Source organism: Enhydra lutris, unplaced genomic scaffold (assembly GCF_002288905.1).
Source record: "Enhydra lutris kenyoni isolate GAN:26980312 unplaced genomic scaffold, ASM228890v2 scaffoldscaffold57, whole genome shotgun sequence".
Taxonomy (NCBI): domain Eukaryota; kingdom Metazoa; phylum Chordata; class Mammalia; order Carnivora; family Mustelidae; genus Enhydra; species Enhydra lutris.
Genome location: NW_019154141.1, coordinates 9,123,951 through 9,147,739, shown reverse-complemented (window position 1 = coordinate 9,147,739; position 23,789 = coordinate 9,123,951). Strand labels below are relative to the sequence as shown.

The window sequence follows — 23,789 nt, the reverse complement described above, 5'->3', positions numbered from 1 at the left end:
TTGGGATTTTGGTGGGAGAGTGATTGAAATGATAGATCCAGTATTCTCATTGGGTGATATAGAACTAAAGACCACAGGGGACTGATTCCTAGGACTCAAAAGCCTTCATTTAATATTGCCGTATTTGTTGAAACGACTTCCTAAAATCTGGGGGAAAAAGTTCTACGCTTATTTTCTTGTGCTCTTGCATGCCACATTTTCATTTATGTTCCCATCTTTTTCTTTGGTGATCTAACTAGAAAACTTAAACATTGTATAGTTTGACAGAAAGATTTGAGGCTAAGTTTTAGATTTCTGTACACCTTACACATCCAAGGCACACCCCAGTGCTGTTCTTAGGTGGTGTTACGAGAACTCTTTAGATATGGTGTTAATTTTTTTTTTTAGGATTTTATTTATTTCAGAGAAAGAGCAAGCACAAATGGGGATGGGGGTGTATGCAGAAGGACAAGCAGATTCCCTGCTGAGCATGGAGCCCATCATATATTTAGTGGCTTAAAACAACACACAGCTGTATTATATTTCTTATAGTTCTGGAGATCAGAAGGTTGAAATGGATCAGTTATGGGCTAAAACCAAGGTTTCAGCATATTTGTGCTCCTTCTGGAGGCACTACCAGAGACTATTTTCCTTATCTTTTCCAGTGTCTGGTAGCCACCTAAATTTTTTGGCTTAGGGCTACACCACTTTGACCTCTCTTCTGTAATAAATGTTTTCTGAGATGTTTCTGCAGTCTTTTCCTGTTTTGAGGACTTGTGTGATTACATTGGGCTCATCTAGGTAAAATCTAGGATAATCTCCCTTTATTAAATTCTTTAACTTAATCACATCTACAGAGTCCCTTTTGCCATGTAAGGTAGTAAGTCCTAGAGATTAGAATTTGGATACCTTGGTGGGGGGTGCTTTATTGACTTTGTTCTTTTTTGAGAATGTTTTCGCTCTTCTGGCTCCCTTGCAATTCCGTATGAATTCTAGGATTGACTTCTCAATTTCTGCAAAAAGGTACCTGGAATTTTCTGAGGTCACTGCATTGAATCTATAGATCAGTTTGAGGAATATTGCTATCTTAACAATATAAGGCTTTCTAATCCATGAACAGGGGGTGTCTTTCCATTTATATAATTAGATCTTTTTAGAAGTTTTTTTCAGTGATGCTTTGTAGTTTTCAGTGTACAAGTCTTGTGCCTTTTTTTTTTTTTTTTTTTTTTTTTTTTTTCTAATTTTTTTTAATTTTTTTTTTTTTTTTTTCATTGTACAATTTTTTTTCTTTTTTTTTTTTTTTTTTTGCTTACTTTATTCCTAAATTTTTAAATGTTCTATTTGATGCTATCACAAATGGAATTGTTTTCTTGATTTCATTTTTGGATTGTTCGTTACTATAGTATAGAAATACAACTGATTTTTGTGTCCTGCAACTTTGTTGAATTCTTTTATTAGCTCTACTAGTTTTTAGTGGATTCTTTAGACATATATAAGGTCAAGTAATCTGTGAATATAGACAGATTTACTTCTTCCTTTCCAGTTTAGATACTTCTCTTTCTTTTTCTTGCCTAATTGCCCTGGCTAGAACTTTTCTAACAATGTTGAATGGAAGTGATAAGAGCAGACATCCTCCTTGTCTTAGGGGACAATAGTGTCTTTGAGCTTTAAGGATGATGTTAGCTGTAGGTTTTTCATAGATGCCCTTTATCAAATTGAGGAAGTTTCCTTCTGTTCCAAGTGTTGGGTGGTTTTGTCATGGAAGAGTATAGTTTTTGTCAAATGCTTTTTCTTTTTCTGTTGAGGTGATTATTAGGGTTTTGCCCTTTATTAGTATGGTGAATTACATTGATTTGTTTTTCAGTAGATTGATGGTTCATTTCTATGAACGAAATTTATGAATTAATAAATTTCTAGAATTTACTCATTGATTATTGAGTGTGAAAAAATTCATCTGTGATATGGTGATCTGAAGACTCATAGTCTAAGACTTACATTACACGATCAGTTTCACCTTCATCAGTGTTTAGAGTGCTGTCGTCTTTCTTTTTTGCATTCATCTTCTCATCTAATAATTGTAAAACATCTTCCTTTGATAGTGTTCTTCTCTTTGACATTTTTGGCAGAAAAGGAAAATTTCTGTATTCTCAAATATGTTCTGTGAGAGCTTTAAAAAAAAAAAGGAAAAAAAAAAAGTCTACAAACTGGTGTTGCCAAACTTATATCTTGTTGAAAGTTGATGCAACACTTTTCAGCAAAGTGATAAGAAAACCAAAGGGGGATGTAATAATGATAATTTATTTCATTGTTGAGTCATTCTTTTAGAAGATTCCAGCACGGGGATGCCTGGGTGGCTCAATTGGTTAAGTGTCTACCTTTGGCTCAGGTCATGATCCCAGAGTCCTGGGATGGAGTCCCACATCAGGCTTCTTGCTCAGCAGGGAGCCTGCTTCTTCCTCTGCCTGCCACTCCCTTTGCTTGTGTGTGCTCTCGCGCGCTCTCTCTCTCACAAAACACAAAGTACTGAGGAAATTCCAGCATGTCTTTTTTTTTTTTTTAAGAAGTCTTAGGATTTTTTAAAAAAGATTTTATTTATCTACTTAAGAGAGAGAAAGAGAGCAAGGGAGGAGCAGAGGGGAAGTGACAAGCAGATTCCCGGCTGAGCTTGGAGCCTGACATTGGACTCCATCCCACAATCCTGATATCATGACCTGAGCTGTAATCAAGATTCGGATACCCAGTCGACTGAGCCAGCCATGTGCCCCCAGCATGTTTCTATTTTCTTTTATCCCCCTATCTTTTATTTTTTTAAAGATTTAATTAAGTAATATATGTATTTCAGGCATGAGCAGGGGGAGGAGCAGAGGGTGAAGGAGAGAGAGAGTCTCAAGCAGACTCTGTGCTGAGTGTGGAACCTGATGTGGAGTTCAGTCTTATGACCCTGAGAGACCTGAGGCAAAATGAAGGCCTAACTGACTGAGCCACCCAAGAGCCCCATTTTTTCCTATCTTTTACAGTGAATATGCATTATATAATAATAAAGCAATTTTTTTCCTCAACACCATTCTAATTCCTATTATTTTATCTGGCTATTTCACATTGTTTCTTAGGCTGTGCAGCCTGCAGGGGCTTGGATGATGCTAGTAGTTGTGTTTGGGCAGGAGTGGCAAACTGGGGACATATTGGCCTATGATATAAAGATCCAGAATCTTGCATTAATTGAAAACTCACACTCAGTTGTAAATCTGTCTGGACAGACTACATGTGATAAAATATTTGGTTGAGTTTCAATTTAGAAGTTAGGCCACTTTCCCTAATGGGGAGGAAGACTGGGGAGGGTGTTGTTATATATATATATATATATATATATATATATATATACATGTAAGAAATTATGCTTTTAGATATTTTTAAAATATGTATTTTTAAATTTAAGCATATGTATTTAATTGCTTAGTATCTCTTTCACTAAAACCATGTATTATAAAATGTTAACACTGTTTTTTAATATTTCCATCATGTCTGCCTCATTAACCACTGCATCCTTTCATATAGTGTTTAAAATTTTCTTTGAAATTTTGTAAATGTGTGTATGTGTGTTTTGTTGCCTTACAAAATTTCTCTGAAGGGAAGCTCCAGATTGATAAATGCTGCAGAATGGGTAGCATTTACCTTAAAGGTACATAGTTTACTTTTTGTAGTTATACCAACAGGTTGTTTTCAAGGGGACTTTAAAGGCGATATCCAGATTAGTATTGTAGAGAAAATCATAAAAGGAGATTTTGTTGGTTGCCTGGGTAAGGAAAGATAATTCTTAATCCATCATTTGTATCAGTATGCATTCTTGTTTTTGTAATTAGAATTCTACAGAAAATATTTTACTTTATTACTTTTCCTTATTTTTTATTTTCTTACTATTTGAAACATTCTCTTCAGATCCTATAGAACTTTAAAAGCACTTCAGTGGTATTGTTTATCCATTAAGCATAGTTCTAATGTCAAGAAACTTGTTTCTAGAATTGGAAAACAAAAAAATAAGACTAAGCCAGTCTATCTCAAAACCAACAATGAAAATAAAAATATCACCAAACACTCAAAATGGAAAAGGACATAGAAAAATATATAAAATTTTTTAAAAAGCCAGCTTGTAGGATAAAAAAGCTCCTGTGTGGAAAAGTTAAGGGAAATACTGTGATTACTTAGCCTGAATAGTGCAGAAGTGCTTAATAGTTAATTTGATTTCATCATTGTTACATAAACATTTTTATGAAGGGAGATATTGTGCTCCTGTTTTGAATAAAAAAGTAAGAAAAGGTCTTTATACAGGAGGGATGAACACTGAAAATGAAAATCGATGGTCCACTAATAAAATAGAGTGAGAGTATATTCAGTAATATATTGAGTGTCCAGCCTTGGTGGACCATTTAGAGGAGAACAGTCAATACTTCCTTCAGTGGTTTAGACCAGGTGTCACAAACATGAAAGCTTAGGGGCCATGTAGATAACAAAACGTTTGAATCAGTTAATTATAAGACAATTAGAAATGATTGGGGGCCCGTGAATGGCTTGTTTGTTATCCTTCTGCCAGAGATTTTTCACTTGCTAGGAATTTATTTGATGATTTCTCCTGAGAGAGATACCATTTTTAAATTTGGACATATAATTTGGAAAAGTAAGATGAATTTAGCCATATATTACTATCAGAAATCCAATTAGATGGAACTGCCATTTCCCACTTAGCTTCAATTTTGTGGAGTTTCTGTACTAATATTTTATTACAATAAATTTTCTGGTGATGTGTTAACTTGAATAAGAAAGTCATTTTATCAAAGTGTAATATGAGATGGATAATTAGTTTTAAATAAGTATTTTATGTTTCATTTCATTCTTAATACACTTCAGTCAATTTTTATAAAATATTTTAGGACTAGCAAAGAAAAACCTCTATACTTCAAAAAGTGATCATTGTAATTATTTTATTACATTTGTGTGCAGAGAAAATTTTATATGTAAGAAAATAGTTATTCATTCACTTTCAAGAAAATAAAAATTGAAGAGTTATAAGATTTATTGTTTAAATGTTACGGTTTATTTCAAAACATGGAATATATTTCATATATATCATTGCATATGACACAATTTTTTCAAGTTTTCAAATATTAGTGAAGTAAATACCAGACATAGATTTTCTACTTCTCAGATAGTCTCTTAAAGTAAATAAAGGCCAAAAGAAACTAAGAATAGCTCTCAAGATGAATATATTTCTTAAATGTTTGAAATACTCTTTTTAGGATTCATTACCTTATTTATCTTCACTGATTAAAAGGGTAAGTTATTTGTTGGTGTTCACCTATTTCTTTATGTTTTACACTGTATTAGTGACCTTACTAAGCTGACTTATTCTAATAGTTTATAAATTCCTTTAGGTTTTCTAAGTATATAATTACATTGTCTGTGAAAGTAGCATTTTTATTTCTTCTTTACCATTCTTTATATTCCATCTTCTTACCTTTTTGTAAAGGCGTAGTCCTCCAGGTTCGTATTGAGTGTAAGTGGTGATAAGAAGTGGTCACATCATTCATTTCAGGTAGAATATTTTTATTCATTTACCATTAAGTATGATGTTTACTATGAGTTTTAAAAAAGGTATGTTTCTATAGTATTAAGGAACTTATTTCTAGTTTTATAGAAGGTTTTTAGATCATGGATAAGTAAGTGTTGAATTTTATCAATTACTTTTGCTTCATCTATTGATAATATTTCTTTCTCTTGTTAATGTGGTTTAAGTTGTATTGATTTCTGTATGTTCAATCATTTTTGTATTTCTGGATTAAACCCACAGTGGGTCCTGATTCAGTGTATTGGTAGATTTTATTATCCCAATATTTTGTTTAGGGTTTTTGCATCTGTGTCAAAAGAGAGGTTGGTAATTTCTTTCTTGTAAATTATTTCTTATAATAACCATATAATTTTTGTTATCAAGCTTATGTTATCATTGGAAAACAAGTTTGGAAGAATCCCTATTTTTACTGTCTCGAACAATTTGTGTGAGATTGGTATTATTTCTTATTAAATGCTGGTAGAATGCATTGTTGAATGATCTAGACTTAGAGTTTCCTTTGTGGGAGTGTGTTTTTAACGTACATAAAAACTTTCAAATATATAGAAAATTTAGGGGCGCCTGGGTGGCTCAGTGGGTTAAGCCGCTGCCTTCGGCTCAGGTCATGATCTCAGAGTCCTGGGATCGAGCCCCATATCGGGCTTTCTGCTCAGCAGGGAGCCTGCTTCCTCCTCTCTCTCTGCCTGCCTCTCTGCCTGCTTGTGATCTCTCTCTGTCAAATAAATAAATAAAATCTTTAAAAAAAAAAAAAAGAAAGAAAATTTAACATGATTTTACAGTTAACACATGTATACCCACTACTTAGAATCTACTGTTAGCATTTTGCTATAATTGCTCTATTACATTGTCTGCCTTACCATTGTTCCTCATCCATTCATCATTTTATCTTATTTTTTGATGCATTTCAAAGGAATTGGAGACATATGAGGCTTTCTTTTAAATATTTAAGCATGAATGTAATTAAGTAGAGTTCAATGTTTACTCTTTTCTTTTGAGGTAAAATATATATGCAGTATGATTCATAAGTCTGATGTGAACATTTTGCTGAATTTTGACAAATGCCTACATCTGTGTGTTCCAGACTTCAAGATACAGAATTTACCATCATCTTAGAAAGTTTCCTTGAGCCTTTTCTCAGTTAATCCTCAAATTTACCCCCAAGAGACAAACATTATTCTGATTTTTTTCTACCATTGATTACTGCATACACTTTTATGTCAAGTTCTTTTATTCAGCATATTTTAATTTTGAGATTTATCTATGTTGTTACATACGAATATATGAATAGTTCATAACTTTTTAAAAAAATATTTTATTTATTTATTTGACAGAGAGAAAGGTCACAAGTAGGCAGAGAGGCAGGCAGAGAGAGGGGGAAGCAGGCTCTCCACTGAGCAGAGAGCCCAATGCGGGGCTCGATCCCAGGACCCTGAGATCATGACCTGAGCTGAAGGCAGAGGTTTAACCCGCTGAGCCACCCAGGCGCCCCAGTTCATAACTTTTTAATGCTGAGTAGTATCCTACTATATGAAAATCCCAAAGACCCCCATTTTCCTATTGATGAACACCTGGGCTACTTTTGGACTGTTATGAATAAAGCTGATATGAAAATTGTTATAATAGTCTTTTTATGCACATGTTTTAATTCCTCCTGAGTATATATGTAATGTACAGAGTTGTATGTTAGGAATATGCTTAGTTTTGTAATAAACTGCTAGACTTCTGCCTAAAGCAATTGTACTATTCAACTCCTGAAACAGTATATTAAGAGTTTCAGTTGCTCTTCATCCTTGTCAATATTTGATATTATCAGTCTTTCAAAAGTTTGCTTTTCTGATGGATCATAGTGGTAGCTCATTGTAATTTGTATTTTCCCAGTGACAGATTTTGTTAATCTCTTTCAGTGTGTGTGTTGGCCACTCAGATACTTTTATAAAAAGTGTCTGTTCAGATCTTTAACCCATTAAAAAATGTGATTGTCTCTTTGTTGGGTTGTAGGTGTTCTTTATATATCTTGGATATCAGTTCTGTTAGATACATATTTTGTGAATAATTTCTCCCAGTTTGTGACTTGCCTATTCATTTTGGTGATGTTATTTTTTTATGAGCAGATTTTTATTTTTTTAAAGATTTTATTTATTTATTTGACAGACAGAGATCACAAGTAGGCAGAGAGGCAGACAGAGAGAGGAGGGGGGAAGCAGGCTCCCTGCTGAGCGGAAAGCCCGATGCGGGGCTCCATCCCAGGACCCTGAGATCATGACCTGAGCTGAAGGCAGAGGCTTTAACCCACTAAGCCACCCAGGCACCCCTATGAGCAGATGTTTTTAAAAATTTTAATAAAGGCCAGATACATACTTTTTTTCTTTTATGGTTATTGCTTTCTGCATTCTAAGAAACCTTGTCTATCGCTGAATAATAAGGATATTCTTTTGTGTTTTCTTCTAAAAGCTTTATGATTTTAGCATTCATGTGTTTGATGCTTGATTTATTTTGAATTAATTTTCATGTATAGTGTGAAGCACAGATCAAGGATAATTTTTTTAAAAAGTGGATATCTATTTGTTCCACCACCACTTGTTGAAAAGACTTCTTTTTACTCATTAATGACTTCGTCCAAAAAAATGGCCATATAAGTGTAGGTCTTTTTCTGGACTGCCTATTCAGTGTTGTTGATCCGCTTGATGGTACTTATGAGAGTACCATATTGTCGTGGTTTCTGGAGCTGTAGAGTAAGTCTTGAATTCAGGTCATATTAATGCTCCAGCTTTGTTGTTAGTTTCCAAGATTGCTTTGGTTGTTCTTGGCTCTTTGTATTACCATGGGCGTTTAAGAATAAGCTGCTCAATTTCTTTTTTTTTTTTTTTTAAAAGATTTATTTATTTGACAGACAGAGATCACAAGTAGACAGAGAGGCAGGCAGGGGGAAGGGGAGAGCAGGCTCCCTGCAGAGCAGAGAGCCTGATGTGGGGCTCGATTCCAGGACCCTGGTATCATGACCTGAGCTGAAGGCAGAGTCTTTAAGCTGCTGAGCCACCCAGGTGCCCCGAGGTGCTCAATTTCTTTTCTTTTCTTTTTCTTTCTTTCTTTCTTTCTTTCTTTCTTTCTTTCTTTCTTTCTTTCTTTCTCTCTCTCTCTCTTTTTCTTTCTTTCTTTTCTTTTTAAGATTTTATTTATTTATTTGACAGCGAGAGAGAGAGATCACAAGTAGGCAGAGAGGCAGGCAGAGAGGGGGGAAGCAGGCTCCCTGTTGAGCAGAGAGCCCGATGCGGGGCTCAATCCCAGACCCTGAGATCATGACTTGAGCCAAAGGCAGAGGCTTAACCCACTGAGCCACCCAGGTGCCCCGAGGTGCTCAATTTCTTTAAAAAAAAACAAAAAACAAACAAACAAAAAAAACAAAGCTTGCTGGAATTTGAGGTTTTGTTGTCTCTTTAGGGCATGATAAGGAGAATCAACATTTTGGCAATATTGAACTTTCTACTCTATGAACGTGGTCTATCTCTACTTAAATTTTCTTTAATTTTTTTTTTTAAAGATTTTATTTATTGGGCAGAGAGAGAGAGATCACAAGTAGGCAGAGAGGCAGGCAGAGAGAGAGGAGAAGCAGGCCCTGCTGAACAGAGAGCCTGACACGGGACTCAGTCCCAGGACCCTGAGATCATGACCCGGGTCGAAGGCAGAGGCCTAACCCACTGAGCCACCCAGACACCCCTTCTTTAATTTTTTTAAGCAATCTTTTGTATTTTTCAGTGTCTTTTATTAAGGATTTTTGAATCTATGTTCATGAGGTTTGTGGTCTGTAATTTTCTTATAATTTCTGTTGGGTTTTGGAATTATGATCATGCTGCTTTCATAATATATGTTTGGAAGTATTCCTTCTATTAAGGAAACTGTATAAAATCGGTATTGTTTGTACCTTAAATGTTTGGTAGACTTCACCAGTGAAATAATCTGGCCCTGTAGTTTTCTTTCTGGGAGGAGTTTTGATAAGTTCAATTTCTTTAATAGAAATAGGGCTATTTCAAATTTTCTGCTCAATTTTGTGTCAGTTTTGGTAAGTTGTATTTTTTAAGGTTTGTTTTATGTAAAACAGTAAATTTTGTGTAAAGTTGTTATAGTATCTTCTTATTTAAAACAGCCTTTAATATCTGAAATGGTGTCCCCCATTCCTTTCTGATATTGACAATTTCTCTCTCTCTCTGTCTTTTTTTTTTTTTATTAGCTTTGCTAGGGATTTATTAATTTTACTACTTTTCAGAAATCCAGTGTTTTTTTTTAATTGATTTTATCTGTTTGGGATTTGTTTTCTATTTCATTTCTCTTTTCATTTAAATAATGTTTTCTATATTATTTCAGTATTTCAATAGAATGTTTTCTATTTCATTTCTCTTTTTTCTTTCCTTTTGCTTTCTTTGATTTGCTGTTTGTTTTTGAACTATATGAAATAGAAGCTTAGATACTGATTTGATTCTTCTCTTCTAATGCATTCCATCTTCTGTATATTTATTTATAAGCATTGTTTTAGTTTCATTCTCTATGTTTCCATCATTTATATTTTCATTATAATTTATTGCAGATATATTAAAATTTCCATTGTGATGCTCTCAAAGACTTAAGTCCTTTGAAATTTATTGGAACTTGCTTTATGATGCAGACTGTGGTTCATTTTGGCTTGTAGTTTGTGTACAGGTTGTATATTCTTTTTATTTGGAAGAATGTTCTATGTATATTAAGTCTAGTTGGTTAATCAGGTAGTTCAAATCTGTATCTTAGTAAAAAATTTTTTTCATCTGCTTGATCTTATAGCTATTGTCAAGGGTGTGTTTGTCTCCCATGTGATTATGGGTTTTCCATATCCTCTATTAGTTTTGTATATTTTTGCTTTATATATTTTTAAGCTTTGTTATTGGGTCCATTCATACTTAGAAGTATGATATCTTTTTGTTGGTTTAACTTTTTAATTATTAGGAAATGTCTCTATCTTTAGTAGTGTTTATTGCCTTAAGTTGACTTTGATATTGGCATAGCTCTGACAGCTTCCTTTTAATTGTTTTTTGGATGATATGCTTTTTCTCATTATCTTCTATTTAATCTTTCTTTGAATATCAATAGTCTTATAGTATAATCAAAATTTAGCATGGTAACTATAATTTGAGTTTAAAGCTAATATCTTATTATTTGTTTTATTTTATTGATGTGCACTATGCTTTTTTCTCTCACTTTTTACCTTTTTTGGTCTAATGAAATATTTTAATCTTTTTCTTACTTCAGTTAACCTTTAATGGCTATTCTAGAAATTACTACATTAATTTTGAGTTATTGCAGTCTGATGGAGATTATTACTTCTGCCATTTCTGCATAATATAGGTATCTCAAAAAGTTTTAACTCCATTTATCCCAGTCCTGACTTTTTTTTAGTTATTGTTGTCACACATTTTAAATCTACATATATTTTAAACTTAACAAGTTAGTAATGTAATTATTTTTATGGTCATTGTTCATGTTTGCAAACATTTACCTTTTTTATGGCTCTTCCTTTATGCATTTCCATGCTTTTTTTCTAGTTCATTTTCCTTCTGTTGGAAGAAATCCCTTTTAGTATTTCTTTTACTGATAAATTCTTGTTATTTTTCTGAAATCACCTTTATTTCATTTTCATTTTCAAACATTTTAGAATTGTGAATAGATTTGATTGGCTTCTGTTTTCTTTCAGAATTTTCAGGAAGTCATTCCATTCTCTTCTGCCATTCTTAATTTCTGTTGAAAGTTATTTCTGTCTGTTGTTTGTTGCTTATTTAAATTTTTTATTTTTCTCTCTAGTTCTTTAAAGATGTGACTTCATGTTAGGAAATTCTTCTTTGTTATTATTTCAAATATTGGTTCTTTCTTGTTTTCTCTCTGCTTTCTTCTGGGATTTCAACGATGTGTATGGTAGAACCTTTCAGTGGATTCCATAGGCCTCTTATTCTCTTATGTTTTTCAAACTTTATTTCTCAGTGCTTTGATTTGGATATTTTTTGTTAACTTCCATTTTAGTTTATGTTTATTCTATTCCATCTGCTGGAGGCACCAAGTATTGACAACACTTTTCAGAAATTTTGCTACGGAGAGTAACGAACGATATTGGCAGTAATTGGACCATGTGGGAACAAAGAGAGGGACTTGCTTATTTGTTTTTGGTTAAGAGATACTAGCATGTTTGTGTTATGATTGGAATGATTCAGTAGCGTGAAAAAAATTAAAGCTGTGTGAGAAGGAAAAAGTAGATGGTTTTTGGCTAAAAGTCCTTGAAGAGGTGAGAGGACATGATTCAAAGCACAACTGGAAGAATTTTCCTTTGATAGAAGTGGGACATAAAGAGGATAGGCACTTGTTCACATATATCAGTGGTCTTTGAGGTGGAATTCTGGCTCGGTCAATGGAAAATATGCACCTGGTCTAAGTTTCTAGACTCTTATTAAATTTTGGATGTGTGTGTGTGTGTGTGTGTGTGTGTGTGTGTGTTGGGCGTATGGGAAAATTGTTCAAGAAAAGGAGAGTCAAATGAAAGGGTAAGCTGTATTTATAGCTACCTAATTCTTTATTTCTTTGTACCCTTCATGATATCTATCTTTATGTCTTAGGGCACTCAAAGTATTATAGTATATTTTTAAAGAAACACTAAAAGGTTTAATTAAGTTAATTTAATTAAATGTTTTTGTCATACTGTTAAAATTTTTGTACTATATATTTAAACATAATTTAATTCCAGATAGTGCATTTAAAATTAATTATTAATAATATTTTGAGTAGAAAATCAAGTTTTCTAATGTATTTTCCCTTATTTTCTTTTACAGTCTTGTGAGTACTAGAATAGCACAACCATGTTTCGGAATAGTCTCAAGATGCTTCTTACTGGAGGGAAATCAAGTCGTAAAAACAGATCAAGTGGTAAGTGACTATGTTACACTTATTCTGTGTGATATTTTAGAAAGGGAAGTTCTTTTAGGGATCTGAATTGATGCTACAACTTTATATTTATTAAATGGTTTGTTTAATTTAGAAAAATAGAAAGTTTATATTCCTCTAGGCTGCCATAATCTTAATTAAGAGGTTGGAACACTTGAATACTTACCAGGAGCAGTCAGATAAAAGAAAGCTTGTGGAGGAAACATATTTATTTAAAATATATGACAGAGTAATTCTTCTGTGTACTACTTATTGAAAACTTTCTAGACCAAAATTTACTTTATGAATTAACATGTGATATTATTTCAGTCCTAGGCACTCTTTGGGGAAAGAGACTATAAAAATAGAAACTGTCCTCAGAGGGTTGTACAGAAAGTTAAATACAATGCAACTGAAATAGAATTCTGTAGTCATTAAAATAAAGTTTATTAAGGTTGGTTTAAGAATAAGGAAGTAATTCTTAGGCTTTTAAAGTAAAAACAAACAGAAATTATATATATACTTTTTTTGAGAAATGTTGATGAGAGATGTACTAAATATTTGTTTTTTGCTAATGGGTTATAGATATATATTATATTCTTTTAATCTTTTCAATTTCCCAGTTTTTCTGCATTTTACAAGTTAATTTTCTTTTTTGACAGTTTTTGAGATTTGCCTTATTTGGTGAATGTTTTGCATTCACCTGAAGATAATGTGGATTCTGCAGTTATTGGGCACAGTGTAGTTAATGGTGGTATTCATGTATTTTAGGTCTTTATTTTAAAGAAATTATTTACTGAGATATGATTAAATCTTATACTGTGATTATTGAATCATCTCTTTCTCTTTCTTGTTCCTAACGGTTTTTGCTTTAAATATTTGGAAGCTATTTTATTAGATACATTGTCATTTAGAATTGCTCTGTCTTCCTGGTGAATTTGACTGTTTCACCGTAATGAAATGTCCTCTTTATTTCTAATAATGTCTTTTGTTTGAAAGCTGACTTTGTCTAATATTACTGTAGTTATTCTAACTTTCTCTTGATTGGTGTTTGCATAGTATGATTTGTTTTATTCTTTTACTTTTAGCATTTCTATATGGTTTTAATGTTAATAGGATATAGTTGAACTTTATTCTTTCAGACAAGTTTTTTCTCTTAGGGGAGATGTTGGTTAATCCGCATTAATTCAGCCAATGATCTCTTTGGGTTTAAATATCACATACTTCAGTGTACTTTCTACTTGTTCTGACTGATGTTCTTTCTCCTTTCTTGGTTTATTTTATATTGATCAAAAACGTTTTTTAATTATTCCATATCTCTTCCTTTTGACTTGGAAGTTACATATTCTTGCAATTCTTTGTGTGATTACCTTAAAGATTCGAGTATCCAAGTTTAATGTCAATTGGTACTTTCACTTTCTTCTTGGACAATACAAGACCATTAGGTTCTTTTTACCTGTGTATGTTTTTTAAACTCCACAAGACATTATTATTGTTGTTTTATGTAGTCACCATTATTTCGGTTTACCTACATATTTGATCATTATATTGATTTTCATTCCTTCCTTCATCCCTTACTTTCTTCTAGATGGAATAACCTTTTTAATCTGGAGAAGACTCTCTATCATTTCCTTTCTGTGATAAATTTACTTTTCTTTTTGTGAAAACGTCCTTATTTTGTCTTTATTTTTTATAGGATATTTTTGCTGGGAGTAGAATTCTAGGTTGGCAGTTATCTTCCTTCAGCACTTTCAGGTATAGTTCATTGTCTTCACGACTTGAGTTATTTTTGGTGAGAAGTCAGTTGTTAGTCTAATTGCTGCCTCTTTAAAGGTGATCTGTCTTTTTTCTCCTTTTTTTTAGTTTTCTAGATTTGTACTGATGTGCCTAGGAGTGGTTTTCTTTTTTCTTTTCTCCTTTTTTTTTTTTTTAAACTATTATTAAAGTATGGTTGGCATACAGTGTTATATTAGTTTCAGGTATACAACATACACAATGCTTACCATGATGATTATAGTCACCATCTGTTGCCATACAACATTATTACAGTGTTACTGACTATATTCCCTATACTGTACTTTCCATCTGTGTGACTTATTTTTTAACTGAAAGTATGTACCTCTTGATCTCCATTATCTTTTTAGCCCATCCCCCCAAACCCCTCCCTTTTGGTATCCACCAGTTGGTTCTCTGTATTTATGAATTTGTTTCTGTTTATTTGGTAGATTGGTTTTTTTCTTTTAGATTCCACATATCAGTGAAAACAAATGTTACTTGTCTTTGTCTGATTCATTTCACTTATACCCTGTTCTGTCTTTTTTTTTTTTTTTTAAGATTTTTATTTATTTATTTGACACAGAGAGAGAGAGAGAGAACACAGCAGGGGTAGTGGCAGAGGAAGAGGCTCCCCACTGAGCAGGGAGCCTGATGTGGAGCTTCATCCCGGGACCCCGGGATCATGACCTGAGCAGAAGGCAGACGCTTAACAACTGCACCACCCAGGCGATCCTTTTAGTGTGTATTTCTTAAGGACAGGGAAATATCACAGTATAGTTATCAATCTCAAACAGTTTAACATTGATAGAATGCTTTTATCTAATCTACCATTTTCCAAATTTTGCCCGTTTACCCAGTAATTTCCTTTGTAGAATTTCCCCCCGTATTTCCAAGATCTAATCAGGATAAGGCACTGCATGACTTGTTGTGTCTTTTTTACTCTCATTCAATTTGAAATAGTTTCTCTGCCTTTTTGGACAGTTTTGAAGAATAAAAGCTCTCTTCCTTTTGAAAATAAGCAGAATGCCCCTAATTTTGTGTTTGATTTTTTTTTTTTTTTTTTAAAGATTTTATTTATTTATTTGACAGACAGAGATCACAAGCAGGCAGAGAGGCAGGTAGAGAGAGAGGAAGAAGCAGGCTCCCCGCCGAGCAGAGAGCCCGATGCGGGGCTCGATCCCAGGACCCTGAGATCATGACCTGAGCCGAAGGCAGCGGCTTAACCCACTGAGCCACCCAGGCGCCCCATGATTTTTTTTTTTTTTAATGATTAGATGCAGGGTATGTATCTCTGGTCTGAATGTTACTTAAATGTATTCTTTTTCCCCCTTGGGGCATCATAGCCAGAAACATACAATGAGTCTGTCATTCATTAGTGATTTTGATGACCAAATCAAGGTATTCTCCATGTTTTTCTATTATATAGATACTGATTTTCCCCTTTCAACTGAAAAACAATTGGCAGATGGACACCATTTTATTTATGGTTTCCTATTCTTTGTCAGTATTCTCAGTCTTGTCTCTTGCCAAGCAAGGAGCCTGATGTGGCGCTTGATCCCAGGACTCTGGGATCATGACCTGAGCCAAAGGCAGATGCTTAGCCTACTGAACCACTCAGGTACCTGTGGATTAAATTTAGATTTAAAGAAAAGTTGCAAAGATAGTACAGACAATTCTCATATACCTCTTACCCACTTTTATCCGTTGTTACATCTTATTTATTATGGTCCATTTGTCTAAACTAAGAAACCAATGTTGGTACACTACTGTTTACTAAACTCCAGATTTTTATTTGGATTTCATTAGTTTTTCCATTCATGTCCTCATTCTGCTTCAGATTCCAATCCAGAGAACTACATTGCATTTAGTTATTTTGTCTCCCCAGATAGACTGAGTTTGGCAGAAGACAATAATTGACATCATTCCACTGGTCACTTTTTGATTACACACACACACTAATATATGTCAGATATCCAAACTGCCTCCACATTTGACATTTAAAGAAATGGTTTGTCCAAAATTTGTTTTGTGGCCTAGAACCATGATTTTCTTAGACACCTTTAGCTGTTCACTTTTGACAGCAGCACCAGCATTTTCTCTCACTTCACAACTTCATCTAACTAACAGAAATCAATTAAGCCATACTAGGGTACAGTTGTGGATAGTCTTTGCCCTGAGTACTGGATAAGTAACTTATGCATACATACTATCCTTATTAAAGGTAGGCATTATATTTTCACTTCAGCAAAATTACAAATTATTATATGCGAGACTTCTGAGTAGTACTGCTCTAGTAGAGATATTGTTAAATTCATACATGTCAAGGTTCTACTGTATTATTAAAGCTAATTCTTTTGATTTACTAGGTATTTAATTATGTCAATAATGGTTTTGGGGTCTTATTTTAGTATTTATTCTTCTCCATGGTTTTTCATGTAAAATGTTTATAATTTAGAGTAGTTATGTTAGAGTAGTTATAAAAATAGTGCTTTGTGTTCTGTATGAAAAGAACCCTATTTGTAGAGAAGCAGTACTTTTCTTCAAATGTACTCTAAGGCAGGAAATTCTAGAGCAAGAATAAATTTTATAATTTAAAAAAATTATGCTTATGGAATGACTTCATTAGTGTTTTCATCATTACTTTTTTCTTTAGTTGTTAATGAATAATTGGGTGGACTTTATTCTTTATATTAACTTTTGTTCATAGCTTATATTTAGGATTAATAAGGTGAGATTTCTCATAGGCATAATTATTTGGGTATTAGGAAACCAACTTAGTATTAGTTTAAAAAGAATTTGTAATAAAGAGAAGTTGTTATAATTTGTCTTTTATTTTTTTAAAGATTTTATTTATTTAACAGAAAGAGACATAGCAAGAGAGGGAACACAAGCAGGGGGAGTGGGAGAGGGAGAAGCAGGGAGGGAGCCGGATGAGGGACTTGATCCCAGGACCCTGTCATCACGACCAGAGCCGAAGGCAGATGCTTAATGACTGAGCCACCCAGGCACCCCATAATTTGTCTTTTAAATAGTTGATCTGAACTTTTGTGTAGGTCACTAGATAAATATTTCACAGAAATAGATTTTATATCATATAATAACATGAATTTTCTCAGGCATTGTTTTCCCCCTAAGGACATGTGAATATCAGCTTTGAATTTTATAACTTAATTCATATTTTCTATGTAAAATTGTTCTTGATGCATATAGGACTAGATACTCCTCTAAGTTGTTATGAAAAAAAATTGTATGACTCTCCTGAATTATGAGTTATAAAGGAAATATATATGTGTTTCTATGCTATTTAAAAGTTATATGTTTATATAGATCTTTTCTTAACTTTATTTTAACCTTATTACTTAAAATCATTCAAGTAATTAGTAAAAGTTAAAATATGCTTCTTTGATATATGTAAATGCTATTACTTAGTATCACTCTACTAGTAAACCATCATTCAAGTATGAGCAGGAGAAATAACTGCTAATTTCAGATATTCAAGGACTCAGAAAGTATAGTACCCCAAGTATAACAAAGCTATTGGGAGAAAAAAACTTGAGGGTGTCTCCCAGCAAAGTAAGAAAAAAAAAAGAGGTCAGGAGTATAGAAAGAAAAGTAAGACAAAGTGAGTAAAACTTATAGTTAAATACAAATAATCACCAGGGGTGCCTGGGTGGCTCAGTTGGTTAGAGTCTGCCTTCGACTCAGGTCATGATCTCTGGGTCCTGGGATGGAGTCCCACATTGGGCTCCCTGCTTAGCAAGGAGTCTACATCTCCCTCTCTCTCTGCTCTCCAACCCCAGCTCGTGCATTCTCTCTCTCTCTCAAATAAATAAATAAAATATTTAACTATATTAAGTAAACTAATTTTATAACTGCTAATTTTTAAACTACTAATTTCGTAACTCATATATGTTAATTTCTTTTTCTTTTTTCCCTTCCTTCCCTTTTTTTTTTTTTGCCTAGTCGAGTGTCCAGTACTTTTTTGCCTTAAATCTATCTGGATTTTTGTATTTAAGGTATATCTCTTGTAAATGTCATGTATTTTTGTCTTGTTGTTAAGTCCAATTTGATTTTCTATTTCTAAATGGTATAATTAGTCCATTTACATTGACTGTGTAACTTGATATGATTTGGTTTAAGTCTCTTATCTTTGTTTTACATTCCATATGTTCCTTGTTCTTTTTTTCTCTGCTTCCTGTCTTTTAAAAATTTATCAAAAATTTTTTTATATTCTATCTATTTTCTTAGCCTTTTAGCTATACCTTCTTGGAATTTTGTTAAAGAGATTACACAGGGATTACAGCCTGCATTTTTAACTTTTTATGATTTAACTTGAATTTTTATTTTACTACTTTCTTAGCACTGTAATGACCTTATGATGTTTAATTCTACTTATATCCTACTCTGTTGTCTTATATTTTACTTCTTTTTTTTATTTTTAAAAGATTTTTATTTATTTGATAGAGACACAGTGAGACGAAGGAACACAAGCAGGGGGAGTGGGAGAGGGAGAAGCAGACTCCCTGCTGAGCAGGGAGCTCGATGCGGGGCTCAATCCCAGGACCCTGAGATCATGACCTGAGCTGAAGGCAGATGCTTAATGACTGAGCCACCCAGGCGCCCCTTATATTTTACTTCTATGGCATGTATTTCATAATATGTTATACTACTGTTGCTTTAAGCAGTCAGTATCTTCAAGGTTTTTTTTTAAATGTCTTTTATATTAACCCGTATATTTACCTCTTCTAGTATACTTCCTTCCTTCTTACAAAATGACATTTTAGGGGTGCATGGATGGCTCATTCAGTTAAGTGTCTGCCTTTGGCTCAGGTCATGATCCCAGTGTTCTGGGATCAAGCCCCACATAGGGCTCTCTACTCCACGGGGAGTCTGCTTCTTCTTCTCCCTCTGCCTGCTGTTCCTGCTGCTTGTGTTCGCTCTCTCTCTCTCTCTCTCTCTTTCTGTCAGATAAATAAATAAAATCTTAACAAAAGAAAAATGGTGTTCTATGTGGGATTCTTCTTCACCCTGAAGAATTTCCTTTGCTTTTCTTTAAGTGTAGGTCTGCTAGCAGTGAATTATCTCAGTTCTTGTTTTCCCATGATGTTTTTACTTTACCTTCATTTTTGAAGGATATTTTCCTTAGGTGTGAAATTTTAGATGGATAATTTTTTTCTTTCAACACTTTAAAGATGTTTTCTATTATCTTTTGACTCTTATTGTTTCTGATGGAAGGTTAGCCATCATTTGTGTTGTTTCTCTACCCACCCTCCAAATTGGCATGTAATGTGACCTAATTTGGTCTGTTTGCTTTAAATTTTTTTTCTTCATTTTGGCTTTTATCACTGGGATATGATATTACCTAGGCATATGACTTTCATTCTGTTACCTTTTTTAGGTTTTGGAGAGCTTTAGTTTATGTGTTGATGTCTCATCAATTGTGGAAAACCTTAGCCATTATTTCTTAAAGTATTTCTTCTATTTTTTTTTCATCTGTGTTTTGGAACTTTGGTTTGTATATATTAGATTCTTTGATATTTTGTATATGGAACTGTGTTATTTTTTTTTTTCTTGTTGTTTAATTTATGTTCGCCTGTCTTCATGTTTACTGATTCTTTCTTCTGCTCTGTCTAGTCAGCCGTTAAGCCCAGTTAGTTAATTCTCACTTAGCATTTTTCAGTTATAGAATGTTCATATGGTTCTTTTTTTTTTTAATTTTTATTTTTAAAAGATTTTATTTATTTATGTGACAAGGAGAGAGAGAGCACAAGCAGAGGGAGAGGGAGTGGGGCTTGGTCTTGGGACCCCGGGATCATGACCTGAGCCGAAGTCAGATGCCTAACTGACTGAGCCACCCAGGCACCCCCATATGGTTCTTTTAAAGATAATTACATTTCTCTATTGAAGTTTTCAACCCTTTTTTTTGTTTTTATTTTTAACGTCTTTTTTCTTAGCATACATAAAAGCTAAAAATAATAGCTTAATAGCTGACATCTTTGCTAAGACATGTAGGTCATATATGCATCGGCTTCTATTAATTATTTTGCCAGTTGATTATGGATCATATTTTCCCGCTTCTTCACACATCTCAACATTTTTCTTTTTTTTTTTTTTTTAAGATTTTATTTATTTATTTGACAGAGAGAGAGATCACAAGTAGGCAGAGAGGCAGGCAGAGAGAGAGAGGAGGAAGCAGGCTCCCCCGCTGAGCAGAGAGCCCGACGCGGGGCTCGATCCCAGGACCCTGAGATCATGACCCGAGCCAAAGGCAGAGGCTTAACCCACTGAGCCACCCAGGCGCCCCAATAAATAAATCTTTTAAAAAATAAAATAGACTTTATTTTTTAGGTCACTGTTAGGTTCATGGCAAAATGAGGGGAAAATACAGAGATTTCCCATATACCTCTGCCACCACATATGCATGTAGTACTCACTTGCCTTTCCTCTCAGTCTCCTCAGTGGTCTTCCTTTTCATCCCCTACCATGTTCATACTCCTTCCAATTATCATTTCTGTCCTGAGAATAGATATCATTTTTTGAGATATTTTACTTTGCTTGGTTTGGGTTGTTGTCAGTCTTTCTTGATAAGTATAAGCCCTACAAGTTTACTGACTGACTGATTTCCAGCATATAGAATATGCCTAGAAATTAGTAGATCTATAAATATTTGTTGAATGAATGAACAAATATACTGTTTTCTGTGATTCACCATCATCTGCCCTCACTCTCATCCTACTGCCATGTCAATTTTCTTAGCTAAAAAATTATTAGCTTGGCAGTACCTGACCTCACCTAACTTCTCAAGCCTTATTCTCTGTAATTCTTATTAAGAAACTTTCTACTTTACCTAAATCAGACTTCTTAATCCTTTATATTATTAATGTTTTACCCCTTTGATCATGATATTCACTCTATCTGGAATAAACTTGCCACTTGCTTTCAACTTACCTCTTTAATCCTATCTAATCAGTCATTAAAGTCCAGCTTTTATCTCATTTTGGTTCATAATTATCAACCTTTTGCCTCATGTGCTGTAGTGCTTATTGCCTGTATTCCTAATATGTAACTTCTGTTGTTTATGAACTTTATAGAAATGTTTTCCTAATATAGATAGGTTAACTGTCTTATGGGTAAGGGATGTACACTTTTTTCTGTCCTCCCATCAGTTCAGACTGTCACTGTATTTACATTTTATATATCCTTATTTCATTGAAAGTGAGTATAAGAGGTCAAGTAAAGTTACTGGCTTTGTTGACTAATTCTTACCTTACATTTGCTTATGTTCTGTTTCACAAAAGCAGATGACTTTAACATATCTTACCTCATTTAATCTGTATAGCAAATACCATGTCATTTTACAGATGAGAGAAAAAAAAGACTTGCTCAAGATAAAAAGACTTTCTCAAGTGTCTACAGCTAGTAGACAGCCATAGTAGAAACTTGAATTTTCACTTTTCATATATTGCTGTCACTGAATAAATGAGACAGTTAGTAATGGAATTAAGTCTAAACTGAGATCTGAAAACTGTATCTTTTCTTTGAAGTAACAAGTTGGATGTTACGAGATTTTAAATTGCTAAGGATTATGTCACAGCAACAAGTAGGCCAGAGTTTAGTGGCTTCTTGTGGTAGTTGAGATTTTTTTTTTAAGTTGTGTTCATTTTTGCTCTTTTTTTCCCCTTATTTTTCATGGAAATGTTAAAAATGGGTACCAATTATTTGCTGTTAGTTGACTTGTCAGTTTCTTATATATTTATTATTGGAAAAATTGCCTTAAATGTAAACTAATATTAACATCTCTCCATGACTTTCTTGATTATTTTATTATTATTATTTTTTTTTAGAGAGAGAGAGAGAGAGAGTGAGTAGGGGGTGGAGGGGCAAAGGGAGAAGGGGAGAGAATCTTGAGCTAGTTCCATGCTCAGCATGTCACAACCCTGACATCATGACCTGAGCTGAAATCAATTGTCAGATGCTTAATCAGATGAGCCACCTAGGGTACCCCTGCCTTTCCTGATTATTAAATGTACAGTAATACAGTTGAGGTTAATTAAAAACAGTATTTTTCATGCAGCAGAATATTGATCTCAATAATTTTTCTGCCCATACACTCCTGCAATATTTACTAAAAATATTAGGGATTCTCAACTAGAGTGGCAAATATAAAGATGAGAATTGGGCAGGTTAAGTTAGATAATGCTTCCCTTCCAGTTGTGGATATTTTCTCCTCTGTTCTTACTGGCTTAAGGTAGAGTATTTGGGTATAGTCAAGTGGGAGAGAGAATTAACAGAATAGAATGACAAATAGTGAAGGCCATAGTGAGAAATTACAGCAAGGAGATGCCCCCTACCCTTTCTTTACATCCCTCTTATTATTTTGCATGTACAACCCTTTTATATTCTGTCTCTATTGTAATTATCACTATTTATCTTATTGTATATCTTGTTACTCTGTTTTATTATCTCTCTTTCCTACTGGAAAGCAAGATTCATGACAAGTTCATTCTCTTTTCCACTGCTATATCCTTAGCACAGCCCCAGCACCTAGTAAGCACTTAGTGGTACTTGTTTTATGCGTGAATTACATTTGTAGGAAAATATATCTGGGATCAGTGCATAAAATGGACTGTAGTGAGGAGATCCTAGTTAAGAGATGATGAAAAGAGTAAAGAAGTGACAGTATGACCAATGAGGTTACATAGGCAGACATTTTTGAGGTAAAATAGAAGGACTTGGTTACTAGAATATCTGGGAAAGGAAAAGAATGAGCAGAAATAGTTTGTTCTGAAATTTCTGGCGAGAGAGACTAACTAACTAGTGACATTGCATGATTTTGGACCCATATTATGTGTACAGTGATCATATATTAAATGAATAACTATCCAGAGAGAAGCTTTTACCTTTGCATAGAATTTTTTTTCAATTTTAATAAATTATTTATTTATTTATTTAAATTTCTTTTCAGTGTAACAGAATTCATTGTTTATGCACCACACCCAGTGCTCCATGCAATATATGCCCTCCATAATACCCACCACCAGGCTCACCCAACCCTCAGATTGTTTTTCAGCGTCCATAGTCTCTCATGATTCATCTCCCCCTCCAGTTTCCCTTAACTAATAGAATTTTGCTTTTAAATAAAATTTATTTAACTCTATGGTTTATTTCCATTCTTCTGGGTTCCTTTGTAGTCTACCCTTATTTGAGCTTTGGAATTATGCTTCCCCTGGGCTTTAGGACAAATTAATGTTACAAGCCCTTTTAGCCCTGCACTACAATTACATAGGCCAAAAATTCGTTTCCAAGGTTGTCTGTTTTCACGGTTTTCTGTTTCCATTCTTGTTGCTGAAGAAGGAAGCCAGAGAAAACTATGTAGGGTTTTTGCTATCAGCAGAAGTCCTTTTGTGACTCATTCTTTCCAATTTAAGGGATGTTGTTTTCATTCTTTTTTTTTTTTTTAAGATTTTATTTATTTATTTGACAG

At 33.6% G+C, this 23,789-nt stretch overlaps 1 protein-coding gene across 2 annotated transcripts in view; it reads left to right on the top strand.

The window, feature by feature from the left end:
* Positions 1-23,789, top strand: part of LOC111158180 (tetratricopeptide repeat, ankyrin repeat and coiled-coil containing 2) — a 364,770-nt gene that overhangs the window by 44,321 nt on the left and 296,660 nt on the right. For both annotated transcript variants that reach the window (XM_022520087.1, XM_022520086.1), the window contains exon 2: positions 12,439-12,532. In XM_022520087.1, coding sequence (XP_022375795.1) covers positions 12,466-12,532 — 67 coding nt within the window. In that variant the 5' untranslated portion in view covers positions 12,439-12,465. The remainder of the gene's footprint in view (positions 1-12,438; positions 12,533-23,789) is intronic.